At 43.5% G+C, this 18,720-nt stretch overlaps 1 protein-coding gene and 2 non-coding genes across 4 annotated transcripts; all 3 read left to right on the top strand.

Moving 5' to 3' along the window:
• Window positions 1-4,987: 4,987 nt before the first annotated feature.
• rpl10 (ribosomal protein L10) lies at window positions 4,988-17,127 on the top strand. 2 transcript variants are annotated; one of them, XM_014134248.2, is made up of 7 exons: window positions 4,988-5,001; window positions 5,128-5,159; window positions 9,806-9,864; window positions 12,602-12,709; window positions 14,533-14,671; window positions 15,684-15,846; window positions 16,844-17,127. In XM_014134248.2, exons 2-7 carry the CDS (start codon window positions 5,137-5,139, stop codon window positions 16,997-16,999), a joined length of 648 nt encoding a protein of 215 aa, XP_013989723.1. In that variant the 5' UTR covers window positions 4,988-5,001; window positions 5,128-5,136; the 3' UTR covers window positions 17,000-17,127. The 2 variants fall into 2 exon arrangements, with proteins under 2 accessions (XP_013989723.1, NP_001134152.1); NM_001140680.2 differs by having other exon boundaries at window positions 4,999-5,159; window positions 16,844-17,126.
• Window positions 10,519-10,651, top strand: LOC123726261 (small nucleolar RNA SNORA70). Its single transcript, XR_006758652.1, has one exon. It is a non-coding gene; the product is annotated as a small nucleolar RNA SNORA70 (small nucleolar RNA).
• LOC123726262 (small nucleolar RNA SNORA70) lies at window positions 14,706-14,838 on the top strand. The gene has a single exon (XR_006758653.1). It is a non-coding gene; the product is annotated as a small nucleolar RNA SNORA70 (small nucleolar RNA).
• Window positions 17,128-18,720: the final 1,593 nt, after the last annotated feature.

Genomic DNA, 18,720 nt, shown 5'->3' with positions numbered 1-18,720 from the left:
AGTGATTTAGCTCATCTGGTAGGCTCATGTCACTGGGCGGCTCGCAGCTGTGATTCCCTTTGTAGTCTGTAATAGTTTGCAAGCCCTGCCACATCTGACGAGCGTCGGAGCCGGTGTAGTATGATTCAATCTTAGCCCTGTATTGACGCTTTGCCTGTTTGATGGTTCGTTGCAGGGCATAGCAGGATTTCTTGTAAGCTTCCGGGTTAGAATCCTGCACCTTGAAAGCGGCAGCTCTACCCTTTAGCTCAGTGCGAATGTTGCCTGTAATCCATGGCTTCTGGTTGGGGTATGTACATACAGTCCGGAACCAGGGGAGACGGCCACTCTCCGGAACCAGGGGAGACGGCCCACTGTCCGGAACCAGGGGAGACGGCTCACTGTCCGGAATCAGGGGAGACGGCCCACTGTCCGGAATCAGGGGAGACGGCCCACTGTCCGGAACCAGGGGAGACGGCCCAATATCCGGAACTGGGTGAGTCGGCTACCAGTCCAGAGCCGCCCACCAGTCCGGAGCCGCCAGAGCCGCCCACCAGTCCGGAGCCGCCAGAGCCGCCCGCCAGTCTAGAGCCGCCCGCCAGTCCGGAGCCGCCAGAGCCGCCCGCCAGTCCAGAGCCGCCCGCCAGTCCGGAGCCGCCAGAGCCGCCCGCCAGTCCAGAGCCGCCCGCCAGTCCAGAGCCACCTAAGGGGGCGAAGCCTAGGGTGGAGCGGATTCCACGTCCCGAACCTAAGCCACCTCCAGTATAGGTGGGTTGGGGAGGGGGGGTGTAGCACTAGTGCCGTCGTTGACGGCAGCCACCCTCCCTTCCCTCCCTTTTTGTTTAGGGGGTATTTGGGTTTTGTTTTGTTGTTGTTGTTTTGGGGGGATTTTGGTTTTTCTTTTTAGGTGCATTCCGGGGTCTGCACCTTTAGGGGGGGTACTGTCACGTCCTGACCAGCAGAGGGAGTAATTGTATTATATTTGGTCAGGACGTGGCAGAGGGTTATTTGTTTCATATGGTTCGGGTTGTGTGTGTTATTTAAGGGGTGTTTGATTTATGTAGTCTGGGGTTTAAGTTTTGTTCTAGTGTTGGTTTATCTAGTTGTTCTGTTTCTTTGTTAGTCTGTGTGGCTCCTGATCAGGAACAGCTGTATGTCGTTGTTCCTGATTGGGAGTCATATATTAGGTGTGTGTTTTTCACTTGGGTTTGTGGGTTGTTGTTTTAGCACTGCTTTATGTTAGCCTGCTAACTGTTCCTGTCGGTCTATTGTTTGTTGTTTTTTTGTGTTCATTTTATTCTATTAAATAGAAAGATGAGCATTCACATCCCGTCTGCGTTTTGGTCATCCATTCACCACGACAGCCGTTACAGATCTAGAATTTTTTTCCCTCTAGTTGCACATTTAACATGTTGATAGAGATTTGGTAGAACTGATTTAAGTTTCCCTGCATTAAAGTCTCTGGCCACTAGGAGCGCCGCCTCTGGGTGAGTGGTTTCCTGTGGACGCCAGATCATGTAATGTAACCAAAGATTTTTGGTGTCCATTTCTGGTTTTTACAGGAACAGCGCCATAGATTTTTCAACTAACATGTTCTTGCCGATACTTTCTTCCTTCTCGATTTGGGAAAAGTATCTTCGAAATGTCAATATCCAGTTGCAGGTGGTTCTACAAAAAAAAACACAGACATTTCAGAAAGATATTAAATCCATGTTTTGTATCGAGTGAGATATGGAAGGGCTGGTCGTTCAGAATCAAGGCGTGTGTAACTATGGGGCAAAACAGACGGGTTGGCTTAGATTGTTGACAACACGTAAACTCTCATTTTCAATGTTTATTGAAAACATAAATACATTTGCACAATGAGCTCTCTCAAAAAAACATCCTTGCAGTTGTTGGTTAGCTAGCTATTTTTTATCAGTAAGAACAGAACAGGCCAGGCTCAGGGTTGGAAAATCCATTGCAGTGTGTAATGCAGCTTACTTGTATTTTAGACCATCCCAGCAGCTATAAACTTAGCTCTGGGCTTCTCTGCACTTCGTAGCCTATAGCCTATAGGCTATGGATCATTTCATTGAGACCACACTATAATATACTACGGCACTTTATATTTCCGCCCAGCGGAGAATCAGAGACGAGGGCCAGCATTGGGCACACATCGATATATAATCTAATAAGGAACTTGTCACGTCCTGACCAGTAAAAGGGGTTATTTGTTATTGTAGTTTGGTCAGGGCGTGGCAGGGGGTGTTTGTTTTGTGTGTTTCGGGTTTTTGTTCTATGTTATCTATTTCTATGTGGTTATCTAGTTTTCTATTTCTATGTTGGGGTTTTGGCAACGACCTCAAAATTACAGGCAGCTGGTTGTCATTGCCTCTAATTGGAGGCCATATTTAAGTGGGTTAGTTCTCTTGTGTTTGTGGGTGGTTGTTTCCTGGATAGTCTGTACCTTACGGGACTGGTTTCGTTGTTTGTTTTGTTTATATGTTTTTCCTTCAATAAATTAAGATGATAAATACCCGCTGCGTTTTGGTCTACCTACAACGACGCTTGTGACACAACTATTTTAAAACACTGAGAAATATTGAAATTTCATCAATTACAAATTACAGAACCCTCCACTGGACTAGATTTTTTTTTTAAATGATTAAACCCTGTTTTCAACTTCAGTCAATTTAAAATATTTTATAAGAGTGCGCAGCGTTTCTTGGGCTTGGTCTCTGGCGGCTCCAGCGCGGCCAAGATCCATTAGTTGTAATGTTTTGTACTTTTTTTGTTGTATGTATACTTGTATTCGTGTGTGTGTGTGTTAATATAACAATTGTTGTCTGTACATTAACGCTACATAGGTTATTACATGTACACATACTTTACATGTTAGTGGAGTCCAATGATTTTCGTTAAACCCTTGACTGAAGTTGAAAACATGACCCTCCCCATTTTCCTCCTCTGTACATTTACATCTGTCCCTTACATTTGTGTTTAGGGCTCCTATAAATATCAGGGATGCTACAAGTATTTTTTATTTTATTTATTTCACCTTTATTTAACCAGGTAGGCCAGTTGAGACCAAGTTCTCATTTACAACTGCGAGCTGGCGAAGATAAAGCAAAGCAGTGAGACAAAAACAACAAAAAGTTACACATGGGATAAACAAACATACAGTCAATAACACAATAGAACAAATCTGTATACAGTGTGTGCAAATGAAGTAAGGAGATAAGGCAATAAATAGGCCAATAGTGGCAAAGTAATTACAATTTAGCAATTTACACAGGGGTGATATATGTGCAGATGAGGATGTGCAAGTGTCACAGAAGTTGTCATGGAGAGAAGAGGACCAAGGCGCAGCGGGATTGTGGACACTCATGTTTATTAAATAAAACACGTAAAGCATCCACTTGAAAAAACAATACTTACACCAGCAACAGTCTTGCAGGCACATACAATGCAGTGCAAGGACAACCAAAGAAACCCAAAGAAAAACACACACACCTATATAGGACTTCCAATCAAAGGCAACTCAACACACCTGCCTTCAATTGGAAGTCCCAATCACCAACCCAACATTTAACAAACACAAACCACCTGCCACATCCTGACCAAGAATAACACAATTACGCCCTCTGCTGGTCAGGACGTGACAGCAAGTAGAAATACTGGTGTGCAAAAGAGCAGAAAAACAAAAACAACTATGGGGATGAGGTAGGTAGTTGGTTGGATGGGCTATTTACAGATGGGCTCTGTACAGCTGCAGCGATCGGTTAGCTGCTCAGATAGCTGATGTTTAAAGTTAGTGAGGGAAATATAAGTCTCCAGCTTCAGCGATTTTTGCAATTCGTTCCAGTCATTGGCAGCTGGTCACTGGTCCTCCTCTACCACCTCATCTCATCCCAAACTCTGTGATCCTCCTCTTGCCCTTCCATGTTCTCAGTAAAACCAAAGATTTCTATAACTCAGATAGACCAAAGCCCGACGTTTCAAACCGGAACAAATGAGTCATAGTGGGCAGAGCCAAGCAAGAGCTAGCGAGATATTATTGGGGCGTTCTAGCATATAGTTTCATATTTCTGTGAGGGTACACCTACTTTGCTTAATCGATGAGAAACATTTTGCAGAATATCGGCCAAAATCCATCATCTCCCACTGCCGGCCACTGGGTTTCTTCTCAATGCGATGTTTGGTAGTGAGTGGGAACGCCATGCGGATGTTTCACATTTATACATCAGGTGAAACATCTGTGTCATTGTCCTATCTGCGGTAAAACCACAGACACATCACAGTGGCTATAAAGTTGTAGTATCCCTTTAGAACATTTTCTCACCAACAAATATGTTAGTGAGAGGAAGTCCAGTCGCAGGTAGTGGGAGAACATGGAACTTGCTGAAACTGGGCCGATATCCTGCCAATTTTCTCATTGATGAAACATATGATCTCAGTGTTCTGTTCCCAAAACAAGAATTTCTTACGAATACAGTGCACGAAGTTTTAGAGACTTGACGCTTTGCTAAAGTTAAAAAATAAATAAATAAATTGTTTCGGAGTGCAAGGTGGAATCGAGTTTGTGCACACTCGCACTTCACAGAGGAGGCGATCCTTAACGGAACTATGCAAATAAATACTATAATGCGCCAATATTTATATTGTATTTGTATTTATTATGGATCCCCATTAGCCGCTTGCAAGGCTTGGCTTTGCCCACCTCCTTGCTTGTTCTGCCTCCTTGCTTGTTCTTTTCTCCTACTGTAAACGACAGAGATGAACTATCTTGGGTTCGTTATAAATGTCTTTGGTAAAACTACTCTTCCCAAGATGCTCCACGGTTGGCTTGTTGTTGCGGAGGAAATTTTACAGCCAAAATATTAAATAAAACATTTACGATTACTAACCATAATGCACGTGTGATTACAAAAGTGCTTTCCCAAATCAAAAAAATAAAAGTGTTTTTACCATATATTTTCTCCACGGGAATGCACCCATATGACGCAGCGGAAGTCTGTCTGACTTCCTTTCCTCCATTCGGTGAGTACACGGTGACATCGTGGTCTCTGCCGCTCTTCTAAAAAAATATAGAAAAATAATGTATTTGTCCACTCTAGGACCCTAGCTACTTTCCATTCGTAATAAGTGTTTGTGCTATTTTAACAGATCTTAGCCATGGGTCGCCGGCCAGCCCGATGGTGAGTGTTTTTTGTCGCATGGTTTTAGCTCAGATAAAAGTCTGACTTTAGCTCAGATAAAATACAAAATGGCGGATGTGTCTGCACCATGTGCAGTAATTAACCAGCTAGCTACATTCGCAGGGTTGATGTCATATTTATGTATATGCCGTAACGTCAATTTGTGTTGTCATTAAACTAGATAGTTTGATGATATGTTACACACTGTCAGCGATGTCTACACCCCTGTCATTCACCTAGCTAATGTAGCCAACTCGATCAGAAGGGTAACGCTGTTAATGGTATTAGGTAGCATAACTAGCCATTGCAACTTGTGGGTTGATCAACATACGTATTATGGAGTTTATTGGTGTATTACATCGGTCTGTGACTATTGGTACACATTACACAGCGTTGTGAGGTTTTTACTGTACAGAATAAAGATACGTGAATGTCTAAACATCCTTTATCTCATTGACATACATATTTAGCAGATGTGGGTGTAGCGAAATGCTTGCTAGCTCCAACTGTGCAGTAATATATAACAATACACACATAAAAGAATGGAATGTAGAAATAGTTTAACGAGCTGTGTGTATACAGGCAACTTCCTGGTCCTTATCCACTTATCTCTACAGAGAGACAGATACAGGACGAGAGACTGCTTAAACACTATTACACTTGAATGCAATGACTAAGTCGCTCTAGATAAGTGTCTGCAAAGTTAATAAAAATGGAGGCAAGCTGGGATAAAAACGTTATGATGGAAATAGAGGAAAGAGGATAGGTTCATATAAAAACTGTCTCCCAGGCCAGTGAGCGCTTTCCTGAAGGGTTGTGGCAGATGTGTAGTGTAGATACAGTATTCAGTCCCCTTCACTTTTCCCAGATTTTGTTACGCTACAGCCTTACTCTAAAATGGGTTGAGGGAAAAAATTCCTCAATCAACACACAATACCCCATAATGACAAAGAAAATGCTAATTTCAAAAAAAAAAAAAACATTCTGTAAATTAATGACAAGCAGATACCTTATTTACAAGTATTCAGACCCTTTGCTATGGGACTCGAAATTGAGCACAGGTGCATCCTGTTTCCATTGATCATCCTTGATGTTTCTACATCTTGATTGGAATTCACCTGTGGTAAATTCAATTGATTGGACTTGATTTGTAAAGGCATACGGGTCTATATAAGGTCTCGCAGTTGACAGTGCATGTCAGAGCAAAAATCAAGCCATGAGGTCTAAGGAATTGTTGCCTCCATCATTCTTAAATGGAAGAAGTTTGGAGCCACCAAGACTCTTTATAGAGCTGGCCGCCCGGCCAAACTGAGCAATTGGGGGAGAAGGGCCAATGTTCACTCTGGCAGAGCTCCACAGTTCCTCTGTGTAGGTGGGAGAACCTTCCAGAAGGACAACCATCTCTGCATCACTCCACCAATCAGGCCTTTATGGTAGTGGCCAGATGGAAGCCACTGCTCAGTAAAAGGCACATGACAGCCTGCTTGGAGTTTGTCAAAAGGCACCTAAAGGACTCGCAGACAATGAGACAAGATTCACTGGTCTGATGAAACCAAGATTGAACTCTGCCCTGAATGCAAAGTGTCACGTCTGGGGGAAACCTGGCACCATCCCTATGGTGAAGCATGGTGGTGGCAGAAGCATGCTGTGGGGATGTTTTTAAGTGGCAGTGACTGGGAGACTAGTCAGGATCGAGGCAAAGATGAACGGGCCGAGTACAGAGATCCTTGATGAAACCTGTTCCAGAGTGCTCAGGCTGGGGTGACAGTTCACCTTCCAACAGGACAACGGCCCTAAGCACACAGCCAAGGGTGGCTTCGGGACAAGTCTCTGAATGTCCTTAAGTGGCCCAGCCAGAGCCTGGACTTCAACCTGATCTAACATCTCTGGAGAGACCTGAAAATAGCTGTGCAGCAACGCTCCCCATCCAACCTGACAGAGCTTGAGGATCTGCAGAGAAGAATGGGAGATAAGGGGAGAAACTCCCCAAATAAAGGTGTGCAAAGCTTGTCATACCCAAGAAGACTTGAGGCTATAATTGCTGATAAAGGTGCTTCAACAAAGTACTGAGAAAGGGGTCTGAGTACTTATGTCATATTTCAGTTTAAATACATTTGTACATTTTTCAAATGTTTTTGCTTTGTCATTATGAGGGTATTGGGGGGGAAACAATTTTTGAATAAGGTTGTAACCTAACAAAGTGAAAAAGTCAAGGGGTCTGAATACTTTCCGAAGGCACTGTGTATGTTTGTAAGGAGGGATGGGATGTGTACTATATCCATAATGTCTATCTGAAGAACACGTAGGATAGAATGGTGTGTGTCTATACACATAGCAATGGTTGAATAGGATGGCATTGACTAGAATATAGTGTATATACATATGAAGTGGGTAAAACAGTATGTAAACATGATAGTGACCAGTGATTCCATGTATATAGAGCTGCAGCATCTAAGGTGCAGAGTTGAGTAACTGGGTGGAGGCTGGCTAGTGACCGGGACTAAGTTAATGGCAGGGTACTGGGTGGTAGCAGGCTAGTGATGGTTATTTAAGTATGATGGCCTTGAGATAGGTGTTTTTAGTCTTGGTCACCCCTGTGTGGTTCTAGTGGCTGCAGACTAGGGTTGCTTGATATTACCTATCAGATGATTGACCGCCGTCGTTAACGGTTACTACGTTGTGAAGTGATGGTCTGTGCAGTTTAACTTGACTGGAACCACACAGTAAAGAGCCAAGTGGCTTAGTTCTTCCTTTATAGCCTGCATAACCTCTTTCTATAAAAGTTAAACAATTTACAGAATGAAAGAGTAAAGTAGACTGAGTTAAGATTTGAATCAAAGCAGCCCAAAAAGTTTCTTGATCCGGTCCATATAGCTGAAGCCCATTTTAATGTTTTTATAGTGGACAATCCAGCGTGTTTTAAAAGCCCCATTTAGTCTTCGATCCGTTTGTTCTGAATGACTTCAGTTTTTATCCCTGTTGGCTTTCTCCCTCCCGCCTTGTTACTTCATGAACAATGGATTTATCTAACGGCTTTAGTTCAGTTTTAAGTAACCTAAGATGTTGATAGGCCTGAGGCAATCAGGTAGAACAAACAATAGAAACATGGACTAGTTTACCACAAACCTTAGTTGAGCAAAGATGAATCTAAAATAAGAGGCCCCCTCCTTGCTGTTGCGAACCAAACGGCCAAAAGCCAAATCCGACTAATTAAAATAGCATATCAAAAACATTAAAGGAGTTTCACTTTTACTAAATGTTAGCTGGTTCCTCATCTTGACAGTAGTCTGGGCCAGGAGAAACTAATCCATAGTTTGGTTTAAACAGTCACTACAAACTTCAGCCACAAGTTATCAAAGTGCTGTGAGCATGTTTTTTTGTTGTCCAAATCACCTAAATAACAAACTATATATGAAGTTGATTTCAGGTGATTTGTGCTTTTTAATGATGATCACATCACTTCTGTTATTTTGTGGTGGCTAAAGTCAGCTGAAGTTTCTAGTGGCTGAACCATGGATTCGTTTCTCCTGGCCCATAGACTACTTTTATGCCGAGGAAACATCTAAAATCAAGTTGTAAAATACTCCTATAACACAAAGTTATAGAGTTTCTTTAACTCAGTTGGTAGATAATGGTGCTTGTAATACCAGGGTAGTGGGTTCGATTCCCGGGACTGCCCATATGTAATGTATGCACGCATCAGTCGCTTTGTATAAAATGCATGTATTATTAAATAATGTTTTAATGTCCTAAAGTTTCAGCTTTCATATGGGAACAATTGTGAGTCTATAGGCGATTCTTTATCACAACTTTATTATCACAACTATTACAGGCAACAAGTGAAATGGAGCGAACAATATCAAGATGGAATGAAGTCAAAAGGGAACTTTGAGCTGAGCGACGCTTATGAAGGAAATGGGTAGAGTTGGCCTATTTCCACAGCCTATTGTGTATTTAACCTAGCAACATGTTGAAGCCTAGGTCTAATAAGAGGAAGATTAGGCAAAAATGCAAATCATTCAATAATTACCCAGTTCTGGGGACCGCGGAGTTGTACTCTGTAGCCAGGCCCTTCATGATTTACAACCAATCACAGGACGTGCAGCCAGTGATGCTGTCTTGTCACCACCTTTCTTGCTGCAGAGAGGAATAGGCTATTTAAAAAAAATGTGGCTCAAATATATTGTCATGGTTCCTCTTGTCTCCTGTAGTGTGTTTATGCCAGCAGTCCTTTTTAGCAGTGTTTCTGGCATTTTACTTGTTGGGAGGTTGGCCAGTAGGGGGTGACACCTATTGCATATCAATGTTTTATGGGTATTTAATCACGATTGGACAGAGGTTGACATCGCCCAACCCTAGTACTGAGGACAGCTGGGAGGTGCTGGCCCCTTTAAGGGACCTCTGAGGCAACATGCTGACTGGTTTGTTTTCCTTTACACACTAATAAACATGGCGGTCTCCGGAGAACCTCTGATCACTCCTACATGGTTAGCATTTTCGTTGAATGTAAAAGTATCTGACAACCACTTGACCAACCAAACTGTAGTAGTGCTACGGGCCGTTGCTGTAGCTAGCCGGTTAGCTACGTGCCGTTGCTGTAGCTAGCCAGCTGGTAATTGTTTGATTAAACCATCTCTCTCCCTCAGCTACCGCTACTGCAAGAACAAGCCCTACCCCAAGTCCCGTTTCTGTCGCGGTGTGCCTGGTAAGTTCTCTCTCCTTTACCTTGGGGTTATTCCCACTCAAACAAGCTAATTTCAGTTGGCCCAGAACAGAGCAGTTAGCCTTCAGTGTACATTTAGGGGCCAATGTCAATTGCATGCTAAATTGACTGCATCACTAGTCTTTGAGGTGTGTTGAAGGGACCGAACTGTCTGTTCAAATGGCTCAGCTCAGTCCACCCATACGTACCCCACAAGACATGCCACCAGGGGTCTCTTCACAGTCCACCCAGGTATACCCCACAAGACATGCCACCAGGGGTCTCTTCCCAGTCCACCCATACGTACCCCACAAGACATGCCACCAGGGGTCTCTTCACAGTCCACCCATACATACCCCACAAGACATGCCACCAGGGGTCTCTTCACAATTTAGAACATAGGCTAGGAAACTCACAGTACTACGTGGAACTCTATTCCTCAAGTCAAGCAAGCAGTAAAATTAGATATAAAATACTCATACCTGTAATATACATGTTGTATTGTACATTTGTAATGGTTTTTTTTTATTTGATGGAGGCTGTTGCGTTTTCTGTAATTGTTTATTCCTGTTTGGACCCCAGGAAGAGTAGCTGTTGCATTGGCAGCAGCTACTGGGGAATGTAATAAATACTAAAAAGGAACGTAAGTGTTCTTACCTGCAGCTTATTAAGCCGACCGGTCCCGCTGCAGTGCGGTTCTGGTGTGCAATGGCTGCAGACAGTGACTCTGTGGTTGTGTATGAGGCCAGCTGGGAAGTGCTGGCCCCTTTAAGGGACCGCTGAGACAACGCTTTACAACGTTTAGTTCTGACGACTACTGAGTGCGTAGCTAGTTTACTCTTCTGTCACTTACAGCTGTAATATGTTACCTTTTTGAGTGACCAGACCAAATTCACAGAAGTGACTTATATACTGGACAAAAATGTAAACGCAACTTTTAAATTGTTGGTCCTGTGTTTCATGAGCTGAAGTAACAGATCCCAGCAACTTTCCATATGCACAAATAAACATATGTCTCTCAATTTTGTGCACACATTTGTTTACATCCCTGTTAGTGAGCATTTTTCCTTTGCCAAGAAAATCCATCGAACTGACAGGTGTGGCATATCAAGACACTGATTAAACAGCATGATCATTACACAGGTGCACCTTGTACTGGGGACAAAAGTCCACTCTAAAATGTGCAGTTTTGTCACAACACAATGCCACAGATGTCTCAAGTTCAGGGAGTGTGCAGCTGGCATGCTGACTGCAGGAATGTCCACCAGAGCTGTTGCCAGAGAATTTTTCAAATGTAAATTTCTCTACCATAAGCCGCCTACAACGTAGTTTTAGAAATTGTCAGTACGTCTAACCGGGCCTCAACCGTAGACCACGTGTAACCACGCAAGCCCAGGACCTCCACAGCCGGTGGCTTCACCTGCGTGATCGTCTGAGACCAGCCACCCGGACAGCTGTGGGTTTGCACATCCAAACAACTTCTGCACAAACTTCTCGGAAGCTGTGCTCGTCATCCTCACCCGGGTCTTGACCTGACTGCAGTTTGGTGTCGTAACCGGTCTTCAATGGCCACTGGCATGCTGGAGAAGTGTGCTCTTCATGGATGAATCCCGGTTTCAACTGTACTGGGCAGACGGCGTTGTGTGTGTGTGTGTGTGTGGGCAAGTGGTTTGCTGACGTCAACGTTGTGAAGAGTTCCTTGTGGTAGGGTTCATTGTGGTAGGGTTATGGTATGGACAACTGAAAACAATAGCATTTTGGTCAAGTGGTTGTCATGTCACAAGGCTCTGTACACAATTCCTGGAAGCTGAACATGTCCCAGTTATTCCATGGTTGCATACTCACCATACATGTCACCCATTAAGCATGTTTGGGATGCTCTGGATCGACGTGTACGACAGTGTGTTCCAGTTCCCGCCAATATCCAGAAACTTTTGACAGCCATTGAAGAGGAGTGGGACAACATTCCACAATCAACAGCCTGATCAACTCTATGTGAAGGAGATGTCACGCTGCATGAGGCAAATGGTCAAACCAGATACGGACTGGTTTTCTGATCCACGCCCCTACCTTTATTTTTTTTTTTTAGGTATCTGTGATGAGCTGATGCACATCTTTATTCCCATCATGTGAAATCCATAGATTAGGGTCTAATGAATTGATTTTAGTTGACTGAATTGTTGCGTTTTATATTTTTATTCAGTGTAGATGTTACTCATTGAAAGCAGGTATAAGCAGGGGCTGATCTATTTATATGCCTTAAGGGTTTTGGGTCTTTTGCTTTTATACACCAGCTGAAAATGTCATATTTTTAGTTGTGGAAAATATATTCCACAGCGGTTCAGATGGTACAATGAATCTCCACCAGGGTTTCCCAAACTTGGTCCTGAGGGCACGTTTTGGATTTTGTCCTAGCACAACACAGCTGATTTCAAATAACCAACTAAGCTTTTATTTGCATCCGCTGTGTAGTGCTAGGGCAAAAAACAAAGCGTGCACCTGGTGGGGCCAGCCCTGAGTTTGGGAAGCTCTGCTCTACACTAGTTTAGTCTCCAAGTGTAATTAGGTAAACTCTTAAGACTTGTAGCAGACAGGAAATGGAATGATTTCTTGCATAGTGCACCTTTTTTAAAGACATTCAGACCAACATTAACTACCTCTTGTAAACTCTCTCCTGTTATTTACCTCTGTAGATGCTAAGATCATCTTGTAAACTCTCTCCTGTTATTTACCTCTGTAGATCCTAAGATCAGGATCTTTGACCTGGGCAGGAAGAAAGCCAGGGTGGATGAGTTCCCTCTGTGTGGTCACATGGTCTCTGACGAGTACGAGCAGCTGTCCTCTGAAGGTGAGGTCAGAGGTTCTCTGGAGACGGTCAGCTATGCTCTGACACACACACACACACTCACTAATTGACAATGTTACACATACTGTCTTCTGAAATGCAAGGTCAGATTGCCATCTCGCATTTAAATCTACTTTCCATATCTCTAGCTCTTCCCCTCATCCCTCTCCTCTGGAGGCAGCCTGTGTTAACCTCTTACATCTAGACGTTCCGCTAGCGGAACGCCTGCTCCAATATCCAATGATGGGCGTGGCGCGAATGACAAATTCCTCAAATACAAAAACTTAAATTTTTCAAACATGACTATTTTACAGCATTTTAAAGACAAGACTCTCCTTTATCTAACCACACTGTCCGATTTCAAAAAGGCTTTACAACGAAAGCAAAACATTAGATTATGTCAGCAGAGTACCCAGCCAGAAATAATCAGACACCCATTTTTCAAGCTAGCATATAATGTCACATAAACCCAAACCACAGCTAAATGCAGCACTACCCTTTGATCTTCATCAGATGACAACCCTAGGACATTATGTTATACAATACATGCATGTTTTGTTCAATCAAGTTCATATTTATATCAAAAACCAGCTTTTTACATTAGCATGTGACGTTCAGAACTAGCATACCCCCCGCAAACCTCCGGTGAATTTACTAAATTACTCACGATAAACGTTCACAAAAAACATTATTTTAAGAATTATAGATACAGAACTCCTTTGTGCAATCGAGGTGTCCGATTTTAAAATAGCTTTTCGGTGAAAGCACATTTTGCAATATTCTGAGTACATAGCCCAGCCATCACGGCTAGCTATTTAGACACCCACCAAGTTTAGCCCTGACCAAACTCCGATTTACTATTACAAAAGTTTGATTACCTTTGTTCTTCGTCAGAATGCACTCCCAGGACTGCTACTTCAATAACAAATGTTGGTTTGGTCCAAAATAATCCATCGTTATATCCAAATAGTGGCGTTTTGTTCGTGCGTTCAAGACACTACCCGAAGTGTAAATAAGGGTCACGAGCATGGCGCAATTCGTGACAAAAATTTCTAAATATTCCATTACCGTACTTCTAAACATGTCAACCGTTGTTTAGAATCCATTTTTATGCCATTTTTCTCATAAAAAAGCGATAATATTCCGACCGGGAATCTGCGTTTAGGTAAACAGACGAAAGAAAACAAGGCATGGGGTCGACGCGGGCACGAGCCTGAGTCTCACAGTACTGTAACCAGCCACTACCCAAACGCGTTACTTTTTTTTTTCAGCCAGAGCCTGCAAAGCCACGATTCAGCTTTTTGCTGCCTTCTGAGAGCCCATGGGAGCCGTAGGAAGTGTCACGTAACAGCAGAGATCCTCTGTAATGGATAGAGATAATCAAGAAGGGCAAGAAATTGTCAGACAGGCCACTTCCTGCATGGAATCTTTTCAGGTTTTGGCCTGCCATGAGTTCTGTTATACTCACAGACACCATTCAAACAGTTTTAGAAACTTTAGGGTGTTTTCTATCCAAAGCCAATAATTATATGCATATTCTAGTTACTGGGCAGGAGTAGTAACCAGATTAAATCGGGTACGTTTTTTTATCCTGCTGTGTCAATACTGCCCCCTAGCCCTAACAGGTTAAATCGGGTACGTTTTTTATCCGGCCGTGAAAATACTGCCCCCTAGCCATAACAGGTTAACTCTCCTGTCTCTCTCTCTCTCCTCTGGAGGCAGCCTGTGTTGACTCTCCCGTCTCTCCGTCTCTCTCCCGGCTCTCTCCCGGCTCTCTCTCGCTCTCAGGCAGCCCGTGTTAACTCTCCCGTCTCTTTCCTCTGTAGCTCTGGAGGCAGCCCGTATCTGTGCCAACAAGTACATGGTGAAGACTTGTGGAAAAGACGGTTTCCACATCCGGGTCCGTCTGCACCCCTTCCATGTCATCCGTATCAACAAGATGTTGTCCTGCGCTGGGGCTGACAGGTACAGCACCCTGTTCTAAACTCCTAAAACAAACCTGCAGCTTATTAAGCCGACCGGTCCCGCTGCAGTGCGGTTCTGGTGTGCAATGGCTGCAGACAGTGACTCTGTGGTTGTGTATGAGGCCAGCTGGGAGGTGCTGGCCCCTTTAAGGGACCGCTGAGACAACGCTTTCAACTGGTGCTGCTGTGTGTTCGACCAGGACTGGCTGGGCTGGGGACGGGTAGACCAGGACTGGCTGGGCTGGGGACGGGTAGACCAGGACTGGCTGGGCTGGGGACGGGTAGACCAGGACTGGCTGGGCTGGGGACGGGTAATATGGACAAGGTGCTGCTCCATGTCAATGACCAGCCCATAGGCCGCTGGTCAACAGTAGTGAACTATGTAGTACAGTGTTCACCAACCTATTCTGAGTCAAGAAGCACGTAGGAAATGACCTCAGATTTAATTAAAAACCGTTCTGACGGGAGGGTTACTGTTTTAGAGGTCCTGTTGGCAAAATGTTGCTGTTAACTAGTTTCTTGCTGTAGTGCACTTTTTGGGGCAGAGATTGCCAATTTCAAAGCTAATACATGTTATGGCTGATGCCTTGTTATGCTTAGTGAGCTGCTCGAACATTATGCCATTTTCTGAACTGCAGTCTGTCTAGTTTGGTTCTTAGTTCTCCCAGATCTTATTTAAAACAGCTTCATTATCTTCTATACTTTTATATTTGGTAGGTCTTCATTTTATACTGAAAACATTTTACTATCCCCAAAATTGTGAACACTGTCTACCTGACCTGCAGGGCTTCGGCGTCAAGTGCTCCTACTGTCAATGACAAAATATAAAGAGCCTTAATTTTGTTGGCTTTTCTACAGTTTGGTGATGGACTAGGAATGTCTTGAAGATCGCCAAACCTTCGTTAGAAGGTGTAATTAGACTCGTTTCCATGTGTCCAAGAACCTTAAATGTGCCGTCATCCCATAATGAAATGTGTTCTCTGTAATAATGAAACGTGGTTCTGTGTTTCTAGGCTCCAGACAGGGATGAGGGGTGCTTTCGGTAAACCCCTGGGCACCGTGGCCCGTGTTCGAATTGGTCAGGTGATCATGTCTGTCCGCACCAAAGCCAGCAACAAGGAGCACATTATCGAGGCTCTCCGCAGAGCCAAGTTCAAGTTCCCCGGACGCCAGAAGGTAACGTTCACACGGGGACACACTGGGGATGACTGATCAAATGTGGTAGTGATCATTGTAAATGTATTTAACCGAATCTTATAAAGGAAATGTTAGTGCCGAGACCTTTCTGTGACTTAACTTTATTACTTTAATTACCCCAACCAACAATGTATTTAGGCATTTAAATAAAACAATAAGCTAATTTGTCCTTTAACCCTCTGCAGTGTAAGCTATGGGGGGGTCTGCAGTGTAAGCTGTATGGAATTGTTTCAAGGTCATACCAAGGATCATTTGATTTGGGATTTTAAGACCCCTTGAAGTGTGTGTATATAATGTTATTTTTGAGAAATTGAATTTGTCCTTACTGCTATTAGCTCATACAAACACATTGAATAACAGATTCACTACCACAGATGGGGCCCTCAAAAGTTCTCAAGTGTCTGTCCTTTATCTGAGAGACAGAAAAAAGATTGGATTTAAAAACATTTAACCCCTTATTTTTGGCACTAAACAGTCTTCTAATTTTGTTTACATTTTTTGTTAATTGGTACCAGACTTCAGGTGAGTCTTGCAGCCTGTGGGTGTCATAATGCAAAACACCCAACATTGTGAGACTCCCCTTTCCAGAGGGGTTATAATGGTGTGCAGCCCAAACCGGTCGGACCCGACAGACAGACAGTTGGCAGATCAGCTGTAATGACTTTGAAGGAGTCGAAGACGCTTGTTGAGGTTTTAGCGTAAACGGAGAACACCATTGTTTTCCTGAGTCTCCTTTCCATCCAGGTCATAATAGTTTGTAGCCAAACCGTTCAGACGTATATTTTGAGACTCATCCGATGCAAACAGATATCTAGCTTACTGGCAGATTTTTTAAATGGATTGTTTTATTATGCTAATTATATTTCTGACTCTATGGGGTTTTAAATGTCCTAAGGGCCATGCTCCTTTACACACTAAGAAACATTGCTGTCTGTAGAGGACCTCTGATCACTCTCCTCACCTCTCCCTCCCTCAGATCCACATGTCTAAGAAGTACGGCTTCACTAAGTTCAACGCCGTGGACTTCGATCAAATGATGGCTGAAAAGCGTGTGATTCCTGATGGCTGTGGGGTGAAGTACATCCCCTCGACTGGTCCTCTGGCTCGCTGGAAGAAGATTCATGCCGTCTAGACACCCGACTACCGACGGTCTAGACGTTTTTAACATCCCGTAGGATGTCTGGTCCTCGGCTTCACGAGAGGTCAGACATGGTGAATGAATACATCTGAATAGTCAGAAAATAAAATATTATTAACTGACCAGGTCTTATTGTTGTGTTTTCACTGCTGATTCTGACTTCAGATGAGGGGTTGACTTGGGCATCATGAGTAAAGGGGTAGAACTTTATAATGAGCCCCCCCCAAAAAAAAATTTTAAATCCCGAAATATTAACTAGGAACGCCAGTATTGTACATTTAAGTACTGCCGGTGGTGATTTTAGCGTGTAAATCTTGGTGGGGCAAACTCACCCAAAAAGTTTTGGGTTGCGTGCCAGCAAGCCGCTACACTAAACACATTAACTGCACTATAACAGGGCCGACAAAGCTGTCCGAACAGCAGAGCTTTCTTTTCAGCACCATGGAGTGAATCACTACACCTGGCTATCAGCGGAGCCTTGTCTGGCAGGGAAACAGCTCATTCAGCCTCATTTACTGTCTTTAAATAACATGGCTGAAGTGCTTAAACAAATGTGGTTTCTACTGACAATTGAAATATACAAACTATGGCATAAGGGAACGACGAGTGGATAAGAGGCAACCAGTAATTTCAATTTAAGACGATGAGTGAGCATAGACTGGTGTAGTCAACTATTTGTTCAACACTTTTGAAAGTACACAAACAGATTTCAGAACATGGGCCATTCTTAGTTTACTCCCTGTACACCAAGTCAGAACCGTAGGCTAAAGGGGGGCATATAAGCAGACAATGAAAGCTCTTACAATATGCAATGATTACTTTTGTCTATAACGGGCTACATGTGCACGGCCAAGTTAGAACTGTGGGCTTAGTTATGAGGGAAATGGACCAAATTATTAGTAGCCCATGTGCCTCACCCTAACAGCTTACTACACAATTTCTTAGCCACAGCATACAGATCTCCCTGGCATATTACATAATTTATGCAGCAGTGCACAAGACATTTTTGGACTCACTTTGTGCTGTGCTCAATTGTACAGCAAGGTGGCGTGGTGGTCCTGGTGGGAAAATTGTCATCTTCTGGATTTATGGTGCTTCCAAGACCACTGGGAACTCAGGGAAAACTGGCAGCACCCAAGGGGCTTGAATTTAAACTCTCCCTAAAGATTTTGCAATGAGGTGGTGTCCCCATGAATGACAGAACACTGAGCCAATCATGGCGCAACGAGGACATTACCAACCCCTATGCTCGTTAACTCAATGATTATTATCCCAAAGGGCGGTGCACAATTGGTCCAGCGCCGTCCGGGTTTGGCCGGTGTAGGCCATCATTGTGAATAATAAATAAATGTATATATATATTTTTTTTTACATTGTTTGCAAACTGGTATGCGACACGTATTATTGCCAAAATACATGTATATCTGCCCTGAATGATGGGTCGCCACTGAGTACTACTATCCAAAATGACAACTGGCTGTTTTAATTTGTCATGTCACAACTCTTCTAACGCGCTCTGGTTGAAACTTTAAGGTATGGTCACATTACCCATAAGCGCTCTGGACCAGAGGCTCTGGTTGAAACTGGTATGGTCACATTACCCATAAGCGCTTGTTGCGCCGGATGTCATGCATTTCAATGGGCACGTTCATGTCCCCTGGTGGTTGAAGGTGCATTTGCGAGATGGACGACTCAAACTTTCAGTTTTAAAACTT

This window comes from Salmo salar, chromosome ssa13 (genome assembly GCF_905237065.1).
Source record: "Salmo salar chromosome ssa13, Ssal_v3.1, whole genome shotgun sequence".
Taxonomy (NCBI): Eukaryota; Metazoa; Chordata; class Actinopteri; order Salmoniformes; family Salmonidae; genus Salmo; species Salmo salar.
The sequence above is the reverse complement of the archived record's forward strand: the minus strand, read 5'-3'. Positions and strand labels throughout refer to the sequence as shown.